Below are 19,585 nucleotides of genomic sequence, written 5' to 3'. Positions count from 1 at the left end.
TATAAAATGCAAATATTTTTAATTTCATAAAAATATAAAATAAAATGATTTGTATTTATTATTCAAATGTTAATCTCTCTTTTAATGTGATTAAAACCACTTCACTTTTTGATCACTTCGATCGCCATGTTCAAGAGTGTAAGAATGGTTGAATTGTGTGCAGAGTAAATAGTTCTTGATATCTGTGTCTGTCTGAGACTGAACGTGTGTTACTGAGAGCTGTACATGTGTCGGTTCAGAAGCAGAGATTGATGAGGCCACAGCTTCAGAGCTCACTATTAATAGCTGTTTCGCTCTGTGTGGAGAGCGAAGGAGCGTTTCACGGATGAACCGAGACACGTGTGTGATCTAATGAAGGAACCAATCCATGCCATTATCATCTGAAGAGCATTAAAGAAGTTCACATCTGTTTTTACTGTTCACCAGTTACTATGTGCATCATATTACACACCAACAGCAGACGTTTAGATCAGCAGTGACGGGAAATCAGTTCCTCACGCCACACACAAAACTCTGTTAACAAGCCAGTTATTTAATAAAACTGACTACAAAAAAAGATTTTTTTTTATTACATAAAGAAAGAGATCAAATAGAAACATAACCTGATTTCATTTTTAAAATGAATGGAAATTTTTCATAATTAATTAATTAATTTTAATAAAATGACTTTTGAATATATATTATAAAATATTAAATAATATTAAATAAATAGTGTTTTTATTTATATTTATTTACTAACAATGCAGATAAATCTATCTCAGGCTATTTATGTATTATTAAGATTTTTTTTTCTCAGTTTTTGTCATGTCACAAATTATGACAAAATGTATAGGACAGTTAAGTAAAAATATTTGTAAAAAATGCAGTGAAGGAATTTATGAAGTTAGTGACCCTTTCTCAAAGATTAGACTTCACACATAAATATAAGGATTTTTTTTTGTTTGTTTGTCAACTACACACACAAACACACACGTTTGTGTGTGTGTGTGTGTGTGTTTGTGTTAATTTAATAAATGAATGCCAGTTTTATTGATTTATTAATTCATAATGTATTTATTAATTATTATTTTTATTTAATTATAATAAAATGATAACATAAAAGGACATAAATTTTACAACTAAATTAAATTGATCAAATTTTTATTAAAATAATAAGTCAATTATTTATTTAATAACGTTAGTTCTTCTGTTCTGAGTTTAACCATAAAGTTTCTCATATTTCTCGCACAGAGAACAGAGTGACGAGCAGCAGCGCCTCTAGCGGCGTCATGACGTAGCGCGGACCGCGTCACCAGAGCGTGACGCTGCGACAGTGTGACTGTATGGTTTGGTTTCTCCGGCGTTTGGAGCTGAGGAGAGAGAGAGAGAGAGAGAGAGAGAGAGAGAGAGAGAGAGAGCTGAGCTCACGATGAAGGGTGAGTGAGTGATTACTGGTGTCACACTCTTTCTTTCTGTCCAAGTGTTTCCAATAGCACAAACACGATTTATGGAGTGCAATTGCACTTTAAAACAACTGGCACAAATCTTTGGCACAGTTTGAAGGGCAGGCTGCGATATTAATAATATGATAATAATATTACAGTGGGATGTAGTTTGAGTTAGATTGCAGATGGAAGTTTATGTTAATCAACAAAAATAGTAAAATTAAAAAAAATAAAAAAAAAATAATAAAATATATATATATATATATATATATATATATATACATATATATATATATATACATATATATATATATATATATACATACATATATATATATATATATATACATATATATATATATATATATATATATATATATATATATATATATATATATATATATATAACTACCTTTTTATAGTAAAATTTAAATATTCTGACTGTTTGAGCTATATTACAATTAACCATTTAGATAATGATAACCATGCATATAGTTTAAATGCACAAATATTATAGATTATATAATGATATTTCATAAGGCTACTACTTTAATATATTTAACATGTCTACATTAATAATATAATACAAATCTGTATGAATATCCTGAAAGGCCGTGTAGGTTGTAGATGCAGGAGTCTGTTCACACCAGCAGGCGGCGCTGCGCTGTTATTTATCACTCCATCACTGACTCTGTTTCCTGTGTTTGTCTGAAGACCTCTGGTGTTTCACCTCTCTACTAAACACAGTCAGGAAATCAGTCTGTAATCCAAAAGACCCTTAAAACTGGATGCAAAGAACAGAAGTTTGCATTTTGTACAATGTCAGTGAAACCTGCTCATTGTTGTCTGTCATGTGATGACAGTTATTTATTTATTTAATCAATTATATGATATGCTGATGATTTTATTAACTACACATCAGTTTTGGAAATTACCCCCCCCCCAAAAAAAAATAAAAAATAAATTAAAGTCATTATGTTTGACAAAACACCATTGAATAGACTTTATAAAAAGTAGCTCTAGAGAAAAAAAATCGTTTTGCATAAATAATGATAATAAATTGGTATTAATGTTTTTTTTAATGTAATTTTGAAATATGAGATGATTAAAAAAATACTATAAATATTAAGCTAAAATCGCCACGGTCATAATTAGTGAGTCATTCATTCAACCAATTTGTTCAAACAGTTGAATCATTCAGAAACGAGGCAAAGGACTTTCTTTATGAATGAGTCACTGAATCATTGACTCACTTGATTTGTTCAAACAGTTGAATCATTCAGATACGAGGCAAAGGACTTTCTTTACGAATGAGTCACTGAATCATTGACTCACTTGATTTGTTCAAACAGTTGAATCATTCAGATACGAGGCAAAGGACTTTCTTTACGAATGAGTCACTGAATCATTGACTCACTTGATTTGTTCAAACAGTTGAATCATTCAGAAACGAGGCAAAGGACTTTCTTTATGAATGATTCATTGGATAATTGACTCACTTGATTTGTTCAAACTGTTGAATCATTCAGATACTAGGCAAAATACTTTCTTTATGAATGAGTCACTGATTCATTGACTCACTTGATTTGTTCAAACAGCTGATTCAGTAAGGAATCACCACTGTGTGTCAATCAGAGACTCATCGACTCTGCTGTGACTTTGATTGCAATGACTTTTATTTGTGAAATTATGCAAAACAGACAATATTTCACCTATGATGTGGTATATATTATATAAACAAAAGAGGGTAATTTTAAATTTTAAGCTCTTATCAATAGGGATGGTTACCGAATAATGTCAGCTTTAATGAGCATTCATCTATCAGTCCATACAGTGAAAACTCTTCAGTGTTCATTTCATTACTTTACTTAGATTTATTTTGTAGGCTATTACTTACCTAACCAGTAATGTTAGATCTTCATGGACAAATTAAAGCACTGTTCTTTCATTTGTATTTTTGTTTACTTTATTCATGTTCTTTCACATATCCTGTTAAGACGAACCGTATTTGCAGCATGTTTTTTTTTTTTTTTTTGATTGTGCAATGAAGTGTGGCTGTAAACATCAGACATCTGTGCTGGAGGAGACTAAAACCTCTTGCCAAGCTACTGTTAATTGAACGACCGTTTTGGGAAGAATAGCTGGCTTTGTTACAAGAAAAGGCACTGATGTTATTTAAAGGAACAATACAGAACAAATTTAAGAAATATTATGGATTTATATGATGATTTAATTGAGGGTGACTTTGTCAAACTTAGTTACACATGCACATGAAAGATAAACACCAGTTTTTAACTAAATATTTGGCTGCAATTGTTATTATCTGAAAGACTGAGTGAATCAAATGAATCAGTGAATCAGGTATTTAAAACTTGATTCTGAATGATCCAATGTCTGGTAAACTCTGGTTGCACTGGTGAATACAATAAGCCTCGTCTGTAAAAACGGGTTAGTCGACTAAAACATAACAACAACAAAACAAAAACCAACCCTAACCCTAACCCGAACCCTAACCCTAAAAACCAAGCTTGGCTAAATATGCTAATAGCTAAAACGCACATTTGACACCAGGACTAAAACCTAGACTAGCTGACAAAATCAAAACCCTACACTAAACTAAACAAGAGTGTGAGAGACGCTGGATGTGATGATGTTTGAATGCAGCTCTAGAATCTGTTGAGGTTCAGCGGGTTCACTCTGCTCTTACGTAACCTGGAACATATCTCTGTCTGTCTCTCCTTCACCTTCACACACACACAGTGAGAAACTGACGAAGCACCAGCTGGAAGCCAAATTCTGTAACCTGTCCTTGTCTAACAACAGCTTAAATCTTGATTTTCACTACACACCAGCTTTTAGAATTTAAATGCATTATAAAGACATATTCATATTTGTGGAATGTAATCTTTTTAGCTTTTATATTATTAAATTGATATGTTTTGTAAAGTGTTATTGAGATCATACAATGCATTATAAGGTGCATTACCAGGCATAATATAATATTCCTTTTTTAATGTCAAATACATTTACAAATGTATGTATACATTTATTTTTAATAAATTATTATAAATCTAAAAAACTAAAATGTAATTATTTCTTTAAAAAGAAAACTAATACTTGAAAAAATACTTGTGTAGTATATTATATCAAGTAATTGTTAAACACAAGGACAGCGCCATCTGCTGGCAGAGAATGAAAGTGCATTTTCAATCAGCCCGTCTGCTGTTTTTGTTCAGAACAAAGCGTATATCAACCAATGTTTTTATGCAGCAAACACACACATTTGTAAATGATAAGAAGATAATAATAAAATAATTAAGCCAGTAAAATATAGTAAATTAATCTGAAGTCTGTCTGCTTTTAGATGCAGTGATTCACAAGCTTTTTAATCAGCCAAACCCCATTGAGCTAAAATATTTGCTTAAAGTTTTAGCTGTTATTTGACGTCTGTATAGTTTGTTTTTATTAAATCTAATTTATTAGTTATTTAGTTTATTTATTAGTTTTTATTTATTAGCTGAAATAAAACAAGTTAACTTTTTTATATTTTATTTTATTTTACATAACATTTATTTAAAATATCGCATTTTTATGGTTGTAGATTTAGTTGTGGGGAAAAAAATACAATTATAAATTTGTTTGTGTTTCATTTTGATTTGATTAATTTTAAAATTATTTTATTTGTTGTAATTTTGCATGTTATTTTATAATTTTTTTAGATTTGTTTTATTTTTAAATTGATTTTATATTATGATTTTAGTAATTTTCATTTTCATTTTGATTATAATTTTTTTTATTATTGATTTTAATTTGATATTATTATGATTTTAATACATATTAGTACAGTATTTAAAATAAGTTGCACATCACTATAAGTCGGGTCAAAATTCTATTATTGAGAAAAAAAATAGATAAGCTGCACCTGTGTATATTATATTATTAAATTAAGAAGAACTGTAAAATGCCGGTAAATAAACAGTGGCCGTTTCTCAAACAGAAGTCTGCATCCTCTGGAGGTCGCTTTTGCAGGCTGTATAATTAATCAAGCCTGGTTTATTTCAGTAAACCAAGCATTACATTCACAAGTCATAAGCATCTTACTACAAATTATGCTTAACTACGAAAGATGGTCAAGTTTGTAACGTTTTTAAATAAGATCATCTTTATGACGGATGCAGCCTTCTGTTTCAGAAATGGTCAATAATTCAGTGAATCATTCATGAAGAGTCACTTGCTTCGTTTTTTGAATGAATTCACGGTTTCTTTAAATCGTGGGAGTCATTGATTCAGTGAATCATCCATGAAGAGTCACTTGCATCATTTCTGAATAAATCAGCTGTTTGAACAAATCGATGAAGTCAATGATTCAGTGAATCATTCATGATGTAGAGAACATCATTTTTATGCAGTTGTGGTGAATTAAGGGTTCAGAACTGAGAGCTAGTTCCACATTCATCAACCAAATCAGTTGAAATGAGAGAGAAAGACAGTCTTTCTATTGTGGTGCTCTCACTAATGGATGTGAAACAAACATGGGAACTTATCAGCAGTCAGACTCAAAACTCTAAGGCTGAGTGAATCTATCAGATTGATTCCTCGCCTACTGAACCACAAGTCATTCTTTTTATTATGTTCAACTTCCGACCACAGACGTTAAATTCCTGGGTGGATCTCAGGCAGAATAAGCTTCTATTGATTGTCAATATCTGACAACACGAGACTAATGACTCCTGATCCACTCTTATGAATTCGGTCAGATGAGTGTAAATCTTTTTCTGTAATGAAGATAAATATTCTCCATTTGTTCCACAGTCACAGGAAGCTCTTCTGGAGCATAATTTCAATCTAATATCATGGCTTACTGCTTTGTTAATTTGTTAAAAATCATTATTGAGGCAAACAGTGATTCGGTGTTGTGTAGCACTTCACACTGTTTGGCAGATATTGCATTTAAATGAAGGTTTGAATGAAGCATCATGTTTTTATCTTCATCAGGTCTGAGTCTCACGGCAGCATCACCATCATGTCCATGAATGTGGACCTCACAACGCCTGAGAACATCTCAGCCAGCTCCCAACGGAGATACGAGACGAAGGTCCGCACAATGATCTCACATCTGACATCATGGGAAACACACTTTCTTCCTCATCTTGTACCTTCAAGGCCTGTAGAGAATGTCCCTCCCCTCACAATCTCACACACACTTGTTTGTTTTAAGAATTTCCCATTAACCCACAATAAATCTCAGTGTTGCTTTTGGCCAAATTTCCCCCTTGATGTTTTCACACTTCATCGCAATCAAACATGGAGGAAGTCTTAAGTCTGTGACCCCATGAGAAGCATCCAGTGTTTGATTCAGCTCAGTTGGCGTTTAATTCAGCATGCATGAGTCCTCAGGACAACGGCGACGCCCTTCTGAAATAATGATTCAGCCCTGTCTGAACCCCTGCCGCTCTGTGCTCCACTTTATAACAGACGATGAAAAGCTTTTGGTTTCTGTCCCTTTGCGTTATGAACATGAGAGAAATTCTGTCTTTCAGATTCAGACAAGACTGGAGAATCTGAGCAGCAATTTATAAAACAAGAACAACGACATCGAAATACTAGCCATGAGTACATGATGTCACTTCCTGCTCTCAGATCATTGCATTTATTGATGCATTTGGCAGACACTTTTATCAAAAGTTAATTGCATTGCATTCAATGATATTTGGCATTTTGAAATGATGTCCAGAATGCTGAAACTTACATTGAATTCAATGTAAACATTAGTGGTCAACCGATATAAAGCCCGATATTTGATGTTTTTAAATTATCGGTATCTGTATGGCTGAGTGTGGTAAGCAGCTTCTTTGAACACGACAAGATAACACCACTTACATTAAATCCAAGGTATAATTTAGTGGATGGCCAATATATTGCCATGGCTGATATTTGAAAATATTTAATTATCGGCACCGATAATTCAATTAATTAATTTAATTATAATTTTCCTGGACTTTATATGAGAAGATATGATTATGGAGTGCATGTTTACTTTCTTTCTTTATTTATGATAAAAGCTATAATAGGATTACAGATGCAAGCACTTGTTAAAGCATAAATCCAATAAAGTTAACTTATTTCACATTCATTTTACAATGAATTATTCCTAATTTAGAAACTGTGTCAAATAAATTTAATTGCAGCAATTGTCATGTGTCTTGTTTAAATTATATAGTATAATGCCATATATATATATGCTTTTTATAGACAAACAGCTCTTTAAAATATATAATTCTTATTTAAAAAATCAGTTATGCCATATAAAATGGCTTTCTATCAGCTATCGGCTCTTTAAGATATCGTGATCAGTCGACCCCTACTGTACATTTGATGAGTTCATGCATTCCTTTTTCTTTGTGTTTTCAATTATATCTTTAATTGTGAAAAAAATGCTATGGTTACCGAATGAAGATGGTTAACTGCAAATCGGTTTATTTTACACATTTTTATAAATTTTTCATGTTAATTAATAGTATAATCAAAATCAAAATTTCAGTACAGCAATTGTTATGGATCTCATTTAAATTAAAGAATGTTAAATAATATATATCGGTGTTATATCGGTCATCAGTTCTTTAAAATATCGGCATTGCTCATAAAAAAAAAAATCCATATCGGTCAACGACTAGTGTACCTTTAATTCCTAAATGCATTCTCTTTTATTATTTGTCTTTTTTACTATTTCTTTATTTGTGCAAAACACTGCGATACGATTACAGATTGAAGATATTGAAGTGCTAATCTGTTTATTTTTTTAAAAAGTATTTATTTATATGCATTTTATTTATTTTACAATTCATTATTTGAAATTTAATAAACAATAATCAAATTGTCTATGCAGCAATTTTTATGCATCTTAATTAAATTAAATCGTGTTATATCATATATATAGGCATTATGTCGGCATCGACTCTCCAAGATATCGGTATCAGCATCGGTTGCTCGGTGATCAGTTTGTGCATGAATCCTGGGAATCGAACCCATGACCTTGAAGTCCCAAGCAATGTGCTGTACTAGATTTATTTAGCTTTCTCATTGCATTTAGATTCTCCCAGTGAAATGATAAACTGATGTGAGAAGCGTAAACAGCAAGAGGAGGGGATTGCTTGTCATCAAGATTTACATCGTTTGCATATTTAGTTAATTAGTGGTTTGGTGTTGCTTTCTGTTATTACACAGTTTACAAAACTCCCTCTAACCCCGAGTTATGGGTTCAATTATGATTCTGTCCCTGAGCCAGAACATCAAGTTCAGGAAGTAGAACCACCTTAAACTTTCCAGATGGTCTGATCAACATCTAAAGAGCGATAAGAGAAACAAAATGATGCACTGATATGAAAACAAAGAGACTAACGCCACACACACAGCTCGTCACCACGCATGGCTCTTTTACCCTGTTTAGACACATTTGGAGTGCTTCCTGTTGACTGGTACACTGTGTTTACATTGCACCGCGTCCGTCTGTGGGTTTCTGTAGATAAGCCTCCATTGTGTCTGAGAACAAGACCTTCACAGTCTCTCCTGTCACATTCCTCCGCAGGTCGATCTGCCCAAGGAAACCCTCATCAGCTTCCTGTCTCTCAAGGTTTGTACCACCCGCTATTATTATGAGCTATTCTGAGTAAATAAATGGCATTCCAGTGGAAAAGTGGAAGAGAGAGGGACCCTATGTGCCGACAATCCTTGTGATGAGGGAAACCCTCTCCATCAACATGAGTCACTGCTACAGGAAGAACAGCCCGTTTGTGCCGTTTAACCAGGAACAAACATGAGCTCACACAGGATGATGGGATATTTCACACTAATCCAGAGCTTCAGTAATTCAGCAGTTCAAAAGTGTGACCAAAACACTCCACTAAACCACAAGGACTGTGTCAGGGTTTTAGTTTTAGCAATTTTGTTCGTCATTTTTATTGTTTTTGCTATTTAAAAAAATATATTGTTATAGTTTTAATGCATTATATTTTGGTTTCAGGTGTTTTAGTACATCAAGTTAAACTAAATAAGAAATGTCTTCGAAACTAGCTGAAATAAAATAAGTTTAACCCTCTGGTGCTCCTCAGTCATTTTTGACTAAATTTTTTAATTTTATTATATTAATGGAATGGCGAAGTTTTTGGCACTTCTTGTGTAAATATGAAAAAAACAAAAAACAAACAAACAAAAAAACAGACATGATATAAAAAGGTTAAATTAAACTGAAAAAATAAATAAAAATGACTGCACTGGTAACGAATTTCCTCTAGTGGAAGCGTTTGGTACTGCAGCCTTTTTTGGTGACATCAACCTCAATTTCGGAGCATGACTTTTATTTAGGTTTATTGTAGATTTATTTATTCCCAATTAGTAATTATAGTGCTTCAACTTTAAGTTATTTCAGTTGGTTTATCAATTCACGATTTATAATTAATAAAATATATATTTTTTTATTTTAGTTTCATTTCAACCAACAAGTTCATGTGCCTCAGTTTATGAGTGAACAAAATGTTTTGTGGATTATTTTATCAGTGTTCATAAACTGTGATTAATACTTTTAAATATTTTAAATATATTTATAAAAAATAAAAAATAAAATTTTTATCATATATACAGTATATATATATATATATATATATATATATATATATATATATATATATATATATATATATAAATGCATGAAACTGATGGCCATATACACAATATTAATAAATACACCAGAATTACAGAAATTATCAGATTATGAGCTATAAATTGTTATGGCCTGTGCATGTGAGATTAAATTAATACATTTTAGTCCAATATGATAATATTACCATTTCATGAAAAATAAATTCTCTCCAGACCAAAATGACTTGAACACAATAATTAGGGTTAACAAACATTTGTCACACAATTCATTTTTATTTCAAAAACAAGTGTACATGTTACAGCCGAACATCTATTGGATCATATTGAGTCGTGACGAAGGTCAAATAAATAAGAGCTGATATAAAGCAGACAGACGGTTTATAAAATCTGTACAGCAGCTTTGGGTTTCTCTGAAACATCACAGACCAGACAGAAATCAGACACTTACTGGAGTTTAGTATTAATAAATACAGGTGAAAAAATAAATAAGATACATCCCTCTACTATTTTTATGTTTTTTTTGTTGCACATTTATCAAACAACTGCATTCGCTGTAATTGCCCTGCGAGCGGCTCAGACATATATATATAATTATTTATTTCTATTAATATATATAATATTTAAAATATAAATGCATGGCCATAAACACAATATTTATATTATGTAAATTTATTATAAATATTCTATAAATGATATAAAAAGTCCAGTTGGTTCTGAACGTGGGGAATGTTTCTTCCGGCCGCTGCGGTTTATAAGCGACTAACAACAATCTACAAGTAAAACACTTTAACGTATAGAAACAAATAAACCGAGTGAGAGGTCAGGAAACACGTGTGTCCCGATGCAGATCTCTTTACTGTGGTCTGTGTGGATCCCACCGACGTCTCCTTTGGTTTGATGCCCAACTGCTCCAGGTCTGTCAAAGCGTCGCCCCGTTGAGCCGCTGGGACGCTCCGAACATCACACAAACACTAATAAAGCAGGTTCACAGTACTTGGTTCCTCTTGCGCTGGAGGCCGAAGCTCCAGGAGTCGCCAGCGTTCGGTGGAGTCTCTGGCCTCTGAAGACGAGCTGTGAGACGGACGCTAGCGCTGGACGCGTCCGCTGGAGAGTTTAGCGCGTGGGATGGAGATCTGCTCTGCGCTGGTCTCGCTCTTCACACTCTGGAACTGGTTCTCTCTGGACGGCTCCATGTAGACGAGTGAACTCTTATTCACGTGTTTCTGCAGGATCACCGTCTGCCGGGAGAGAAACACAGCTGACATCATTCCCAGAAATACATCGTTTCCACCAGATGACTCGAATAGCGCAGTTAAAAAAGAATCATTCTGGGATGATTGTGTTGGGGAGAGCAATAACTAGCAAAGGACAAAGATAAAGAATTTGTTGGAGAATGCAAAAAAAGTTTTTTTTGGGAAAGTGTAAAAAAAAAAAAAAAAAGATTTGTGGAGGAGTGCAAAAATAAAGAAATAAAAATGTAATTGATTATTGAGGAGAGAAAAAAACTATTTTTTAAAAAAAAAATAAAAAAATGTTCTGGGGCAGTGCAATAAATAAATGATTTGGAGGGTGCAAAAATTAAATTAAAAAAAAATATTTTTTTGTGGAAAGTACTAAAAAAAACATTTTTGGGGTAGTTTTGCAACAAATAAACAAGTAAATGATTATTTAGTAGAGTGCTAGTAAATGAAAATTTTTTTTTTGGAAAGCAGAAATAATAATAATAATAATAATAATAATAAAAACTATTTGTAGGAAAGTAAAAAAAATGATTTGTTAGAGAGTGCAAAACATTTTTTGGGGAAGTGCAAAAAAATAAAAAATAAAATAAAAACTATTTATTGGGGAGGAGTGCAAAAAATTTAGATTTTTGGTTTGTGCAAAACTAAATAAAAAATAAAACGATTTGTTGAGGAGAGTAAAAAATGTACAAATAAATTTAATATTAATATAATGTATATTTATAAAATATATTAACATTAAAAAGTCAACATGAAATCAAAACAAACTGATATTCCTGCTCTAACTGTATCACTGATGTTACACTAAAGAAAAACTTGTTTTTTTTTCTCATTAAATATTGTTTTGCTCAGAAATGCGTCACATGAACGTTTTAAAGGGCTGCAAATGAAGTTCATGTCGACATCGAAAGCTCTTGTTTTGCTGGAGTGTTTTTGTAATTATGATGATATATGATACTCATATGCTGCAATAATTAATTTGCTGACGCATTCTCTTCTTCTGAGACTCTTGGCAGACGCCTCGTTGCTTCACTCTTGTGACATCGTTCGTTCTCGGGTCGCGGTTCAGAGTCGCTCACCTTCTTGGGCGCGCCGTAGCAGGACATCTGAACCCAGTTCTTCCTCCGGTTCACCAGGACGGCCGTCAGGAGGAAGATGACCACAGCCAGCAGGATCCCCGCCAGAATCCAGGCCGCTGATTGGTAGATGAGCGTCATCTCCGTCTGACTCGGGACGTCCCGCGAGAGACCTTCTCCATCTACACGAGAGAACACTGACATCAGAAACCATCGATCCTGAAGCTGCAGTGATGTATTCCCTCGTCTAATCAGCTCAGATTCAAAAAATAATAATAAAAACGAATCTTAAAAATGAAAAAAAAAATATTATAAAATAAAAGTAATATTAAAAAAACAAAAAATAAAACACGTACAAAAAATGTATCATACACATGTAACTAAACTAAATAAAAACATAAATAAACAACTTTAAAATAAAAGCAATTCAAATAAAACTAAATTGTGAAAAACAACTTAATAAAAAAACTAAAATAAATATATAATTGTTAAACAAAAACAATATATATATATATAAAAACATTTTTTGTGGTGACGTACAAAAAATAAAATATAAAAAAATATTTGGGGAGTGCAAAAAAATCAATTCAAGAAAAATTATTTATTGGGGAGGAGTGCAAAAAATTGATTTTCGGTCTAAAACTAAAATCAAAACAAATAATAATAATAATAATAATAATAGAACAATAAATAATAAAAATGAAAATAAATGAAATATAAATATAAATAAAAAACAAAGCTTGTAAAAAGATTAAACAGCTAAATAAAAATTAAAAATCAATTATATATATATATATATATATATATATATATATATATATATATATATATATATATATATATATATATATAATTAGATTTAAAATGAAATCAGCTGGGGTTAATCACCTGTGATGGAGAGGACCGGAGGAGCGGCGGTGATTCGGCTCTCGGTGACAGCCGTCGACAGTATTACCGGCCCCGACGTGCTCGTGATCTCTGCAAACACACGGAATCATCTTGAGCTCATCGATCTCTCAAACATACTCTAAACGTGGCATTCATTCAGCTCATTTCTCGTGGAGGAAATCAAGCTTCAAAATCAAAACAAAACACAGAGGAAACACCGAGGCCAACAATGGCAGGATTTTTCCCTGTGAAGGAAAAGCTGACGGAGGGATGTTCGCTTGTTCTTTCCTCACATTGAGAGCCGCGGCTCAGGAAACATGTGAAAGTGTCGATATCGCTGGGATGTTTGCCATCGAGACTCGAACACCACAGATCAACATCAGCGCTTGACTTCGATTAGCGTGATGCTTCATCTAACGTAGCTGATTTACAAACATCAGCTTATAAAGTTGAATGTAAAATTGAAATAAATTAAAAAGAAAAATATTTTTAATTAATAAAAAATGTATTATTAATCAGTAAAAAAAGATTAATAAATCATTTAAAAGATACCAGGAATCAAAACACTAAAAATTCTAACAAAATACTGTGTATATAATAAAAATATAATAAATGTATTAAAAATCTAAACACTTAAAAATTGAATTACAAAAAGAAAATAATTGTAAAATAAAAGCAAATAAATTACATATGTAAAAATTAAAATTTATTATGTTAATAATATAATGGTTTAATAAAACACTTACAAAATTATTACAATTTAAAATTAAATGAATAAAAATTACAAACAATAAATATATCATCAAGTGCAGATGAATAAATAATACTTACAAAAGACTTTATAATAAAAATGCTATATAATATAATATAATATAACATACTATATAATATAGTATAATATATATAATAAACTATATATTGTGTTAAAATAAACTAAATTTATTAAAAAAATATAAAAATATAACAGATAATAAAAATAAAAGGACAATTTAAATAATTTTTAAATGTAAATTAAAATGACCAAAAAACTGATTGCATCACAAAAATGTAAAACTAAAATAAATGAATAAACAATCAATAAATCAATCACAATTAAACCCTTCCTAAATGATTGAATTAAATTATAAAAATTCAAAGTTGAATTAATAACAAATATTTTATATATATATATATATATATATATATATATATATATATATATATATATATATATATATATATATATATATATATATATATATATATATATTTAATAAATGCTAACCAGAATTATTTATTTGGATTATTAACAAGTGAAGTAGAATCACTAATGCATTTTACATTGCAGAGTCTGTGCATTAGTGATTCTACTTCACCTGTTCAATCACTTTTTCCCATGGTAGAATCAGTGTAAAAGCACAGCAGTCATTAGTGTGTTTGTGTATGTAGAAGCACATACCCAGCATGCACTGCGGGCAGCACTGGCCCTTCCGCAGCACAGGGACCCTGCAGTCCGCGGCTGGACACTGCTGTGAGAAGCACTGGACGCTCCCGTTACGACAGACGCAGCTGCTGCAGGCGTTCGGCTTCCACGAATCACCGGCCTGCAGGACTTCTCCAGAGCTGGAGACGCAGAACTCGGGACGCAGCGGCTCCGGTTTGACCTCTGTGGACAAAAACACAGAAATATGACAATCCTGTACGTCATCCTGCTTTCACTGCATTAACCACAGGCCAATGTGCAGTTAATGAGCCGACGGAGGGACACCACATGTGTTTCGTGGCCCGCGGGTCACGTGTAAAAGTGTCCAGTGGGTTTATTGATTGGAACTGGCCTCCGGAGAAGCTTTGTGTGTCTGAAGAAGCACATGTTCATAAAACAACCTTCATCTGGACTCAAAACTAACCAGTGACAGGTGAGGGATCAACTTCTGAGCTCTTTTATGACGTTTACTTTTCTTCAGCGATATAGGTCTTTCGATTCTAGTTCTTTAAAACAATCAAAAATTCAATTTATCCATTTAAAGATCCATTTATTTTTACTTATTTTTATTTTCACAATACAAAAAAGCATTGCAAAGCTATTTCACGGAAAATGAAAATGTTTTCTGTATGTTTAATGTTAATGTATATTGAATATAGCAGAGGGCCTAAGACAGAGCCTTGTGGCACACCATACGTTTCTGGTGTTACCTGAGATGATTCCCCAGTTTAAATAAACAAAGTGGTAACAGTCAGACAGGTAGGATCTAAACCATCTTAAAGCCTTTCCTTTTATACCCGTATAGTTTTGCAATCGATCTGTGAGTACTTAATGCTCTAATGCAGTTCTAAAGCCAAGTAAAACTAGTGATGAGATGCAGCCTTGGTCTGACACAGGAAGCAAGTCATTTATAATTTTAACAAGTACAGTTTCTATATGTTTGTGTGTGTGTGTGTGTGTGAGAGAGAGAGAGAGAGAGAGAGAGACAGAGAGAGAGAGTGTGTGTGTGTGTGTGTGTGTGTGTGTGTGTCTGTGTGTGAGAGAGACAGTTCTGAGTGTGTGTGTGTGTGAGAGAGAGAGAGAGAGACAGTGTGAGTGAGTGTGTGTGTGTGTGTGTGAGAGAGAGAGAGAGACAGTGTGAGTGTGTGTGTGTGGGTGAGAGAGAGAGACAGTGTAAGTGTGTGTGTGTGTGTGTGTGTGTGTGTGAGTGAGTGTGTGGTACCTGGACAGACATAGCAGCAGCCGTCTTTGCTCCTGATCGGCTCGTGACACAGAACTGGAGGACACACTTCAGAGTCACACAGAACTCTTCCCTGTCGACACGTACAGCTGCTGCACTCGTCCAGACGCCACGTCTCTCCCTCCACAAACAGCTCTCCGCCGGGAGCACGACACACCACCAGATCCAGACCCTCCGGCTGCCCGCTGCCCGCCTCGTCTGACACACAGAGACACACACAGAGTGAGGCTTCATCCTGAGACTGAGCTTATTTACACAAATCAAGATGCTTTCGCTGTTCGAAACTTAAAAAAAAAAACCCATAGAAATAGAGCAGTGGAAATCAGCTTGGTCGAGCCAGCTTTAGTTTTTTCATCTGGAATCACTAATTCGATACATTTAGATGGGTCTGTATTTAAATAATGACTTCTGAAGAAATTTGATGAAAAACTGACTAAATAATCCAGTCTGTCTTTATACACACAGAATACATTTTAGAGAAGCATCTGTCTGAAATAGAAATCTTCTGTAACCTTATAAATGCTTTTACTGGTCAATTTAATGCATCCTAGATTAATAAAAGTATTGATTTCTTTGTTTTTGAAATCTTGTATCACACTTTCACACAAAAATATTCTGCAGCACAACTGTTTTCAACATTGCTAATAATCAGAAATGTCTCTTGAGCAGTAAATCATCATATTTTCTTGATTTCTGAAGATCATGTGACACTGAAGACTGGAGGAATGATGCTGATAATACAGCGGAGCATCACAGAAATAAATTAAACTTTAACAGAGATTCACATAGAAAACAGCTGTTTTAAACTATAATAATATTTTACTTTACTTTTCTTCAGCGATATACGTTTTTTTAAATCAATTCTAGTTCTTTAAAAACAATCAAAAAGATAAATGTACTTAAAAAAAACATTATAAAAGTAAAATCATGAAAAAAAAACATACAAGAATGCATAATTTTAATTTTATTCAGGTGTATTTTTATGAAAATTGTGTGTTTTGTATGTTTAATGTTAATGTATATTGAAAATAGCAGTGGGCCTAAGACAGATCCTTGTGGCACACCATACGTTTCTGGTGTTAACTGAGATGATTCCCTAGTTTAAATAAACAAAGTGGTAACAGTCAGACAGGTAGGACCTAAACCATCACATAGAAAACCGCTGTTTTAAACTATAATAATATTTCACTATTTTTACTGTGGTTTTGATCAAGTAAAGACAGGCTCTGTAAGCATCAGAGGCTCTTGTCAGTGTCGTACCCTCACAGCCGGGGCAGCACTGATCCAGCCGGAGCACAGGGTGGGCACAGCTGGGCACAGGGCAGGTTATGAGCACACACATCTCTCGACCGGCGTGACAGAAACAGTCCCGACAGCCATCGTGCCAGCCGTCTCCATCCTCGAAACGCTGGCCGCTGGCCGTCAGACAGAAACTGGAGGAGACGGTGACGGAGACACTGGTGCTGGACACACGTCTGTCTGATTCTGAACATCAACATCATCACAGTCATGAAGAGATTCACAAAATGACAGTTCACATGGTGACAAATTACAAAACCAGTCAGCTGATAAGTAAACCTCCCAAAAAACATGTCCAGGTCATGCTTCCCCCAAAAGAGAGAAAGAAATATAATATATTTTGTATAAATAAATCCATGCACCTTTGAGGATTTTTATCACATCTTTGTAACATTTTTCACATTACTGAAATGCATCTGAATAGTTTAATTTTATTTCTTATTTATTTGTAATTCTCAATGTTGAGACTGATTAGATTTTCATTTCTGTAATTTTTGACAAAATACGGCAATATAATCAGTGGTATTTTAATATCACTGATAAAATATTATTTTGTCATTTACTATTTTGTTTTTATTTTTAAATTTTTTATTACACTTTAATTAATACAAATTTTTGTATGTTTTGTCTTTTTAATTATTTGTTAATTTGACAAGTTTTATAATTTATTTAATTTTTGTAGTTAGTGAAAACTAAATAAAAATAAAAAAGAATAAAATGCTTTTCAAATTAAATAAAAATAAACGGATAAAACAAAAAGCATCATAAAGATGCAAAATAAAATAAATATTTTAAAAAACAAAACAAAAATAAATATTAACTAAAACTGTTTTACTTTGTTTTATTTATTTCAATAAATAATAAATAATTTAATAAAATAATAATAATGTAATTTAAAATAAAAACATGAAAAAATGCTTACTAAAACAGTTAAAATCATAAGAATGTAAAATGTAAATAATTTTAAATAAAACTATACCGCAAAACAAAACAATTAAGCAATAGAATCAGAGGTTTTTTAACATAATTATTGTGTTTTTATTTTCCATTTTCAATAAAATTTTAAAGTTTTAGTAATTTTGTTGTTATTTCCCCTCATTTTTATTAGTTTTTATTTTAATTATCTATCTATCTATCTATCTATCTATCTATCTATATATATATATATATTTTAAAATTAATTTTAGTTAACATTTTCATCATTTGAATTAGTTTTTTTAATTGTCTATAATTTGTCTAATTCCTTTTTTATTATTATTGTTTTATAAATATCTGGATATTTCCATTTCCATTTAAATTTTATTTAACATTTTAGTAATTTTGTTGTAATTTTTATTATCAGATTTTATTATTAATGTTCATTTTCAGTTTTAATTCAAGAAAAAAAAAAGATAAATTTGGCCTTTTTTATATATTTTATTTCATTTATTTTATTTAAAGTTATGGAAATGTTGTTTATGGTTTAAGTTAATGATAATAACTGATTTTTTTAAAGGAAACTCAGCATAAAGAATAAAACTACTAATCTAAAATGTATTATCATAATGATAACATCAGTCTAATATGATAAGAGTATTAGTGTAATGTGAATATGATATCCTATTATAATCCCTGATTTCAGTCTCCAGCTGAAATAACATCCTCTGAACGTCTGATATTCTGCCAATCATGAGTTTATAATTATTCTGTGGATGAACTGAACTGAATGAAAGTTAAAGCAACACACAACTGCTAGAAAAACCAAAGGCAGTGTTTTCCAGCTTCTGCATCTGCGTGTGTTTGCTTTGTTTAAAAGTGTTTTAGTGAAGGTTTCATCTCTAAATATATTTAAGCTGTTTGCTGAAAACTGATCCAGATGTGTGAAAATAGCTGCTGTGTTTATATGTGTGCGACCGAACTGAAATACTCTCCACAAACACACCAGATTTACACAACGATGGCATGAAAATGAGTTGACAGAGTTAAAATAACCAGCCTGAATATGAATAGATTACTGTAATATTCTTTATGATTTATAAGTGTCAGTGTTGCATAATTTCGATTTTAGTTAGTTTTAACAGTTTTGTTGTGCATTTTATACATTTTTTAATAATTTAGCATTTAATTAGATTAATTATTTTAGTGCATGAAGTTAAACTATTTCTGTGTTTTTATGGTTTTAGATAACTAGAATAACCCTGATGATATGCATATACTGTATAAACACATATGACATAAACCAGACTCACTATGCATATCTTTTCTGAGAGAGCACATGTATTTCCTCGCATTTTGACATCTATAGACATTTATAAATTGCT

At 32.2% G+C, this 19,585-nt stretch overlaps 1 protein-coding gene across 1 annotated transcript in view; it reads right to left on the bottom strand.

Annotated features, from left to right (window-relative positions):
- Nucleotides 1–10,332: 10,332 nt before the first annotated feature.
- The window catches only part of LOC113068198 (cysteine-rich motor neuron 1 protein-like), a 40,565-nt gene continuing 31,312 nt past the window's right edge, over nt 10,333–19,585 (bottom strand). Inside the window, exons 9-14 of the mRNA XM_026240861.1 lie at nt 17,247–17,471; nt 15,969–16,184; nt 14,723–14,929; nt 13,285–13,374; nt 12,400–12,578; nt 10,333–11,317 (exon numbers count right to left, since the gene is read on the bottom strand). Coding sequence (XP_026096646.1) covers nt 11,165–11,317; nt 12,400–12,578; nt 13,285–13,374; nt 14,723–14,929; nt 15,969–16,184; nt 17,247–17,471 — 1,070 coding nt within the window. The 3' untranslated portion in view covers nt 10,333–11,164. The remainder of the gene's footprint in view (nt 11,318–12,399; nt 12,579–13,284; nt 13,375–14,722; nt 14,930–15,968; nt 16,185–17,246; nt 17,472–19,585) is intronic.

The sequence above is a fragment of the Carassius auratus genome, linkage group LG42F, assembly GCF_003368295.1.
Source record: "Carassius auratus strain Wakin linkage group LG42F, ASM336829v1, whole genome shotgun sequence".
NCBI lineage: Eukaryota > Metazoa > Chordata > Actinopteri > Cypriniformes > Cyprinidae > Carassius > Carassius auratus.
Note: the sequence above shows the minus strand (reverse complement) of the source record. Positions and strands in the feature narration are given on the sequence as shown.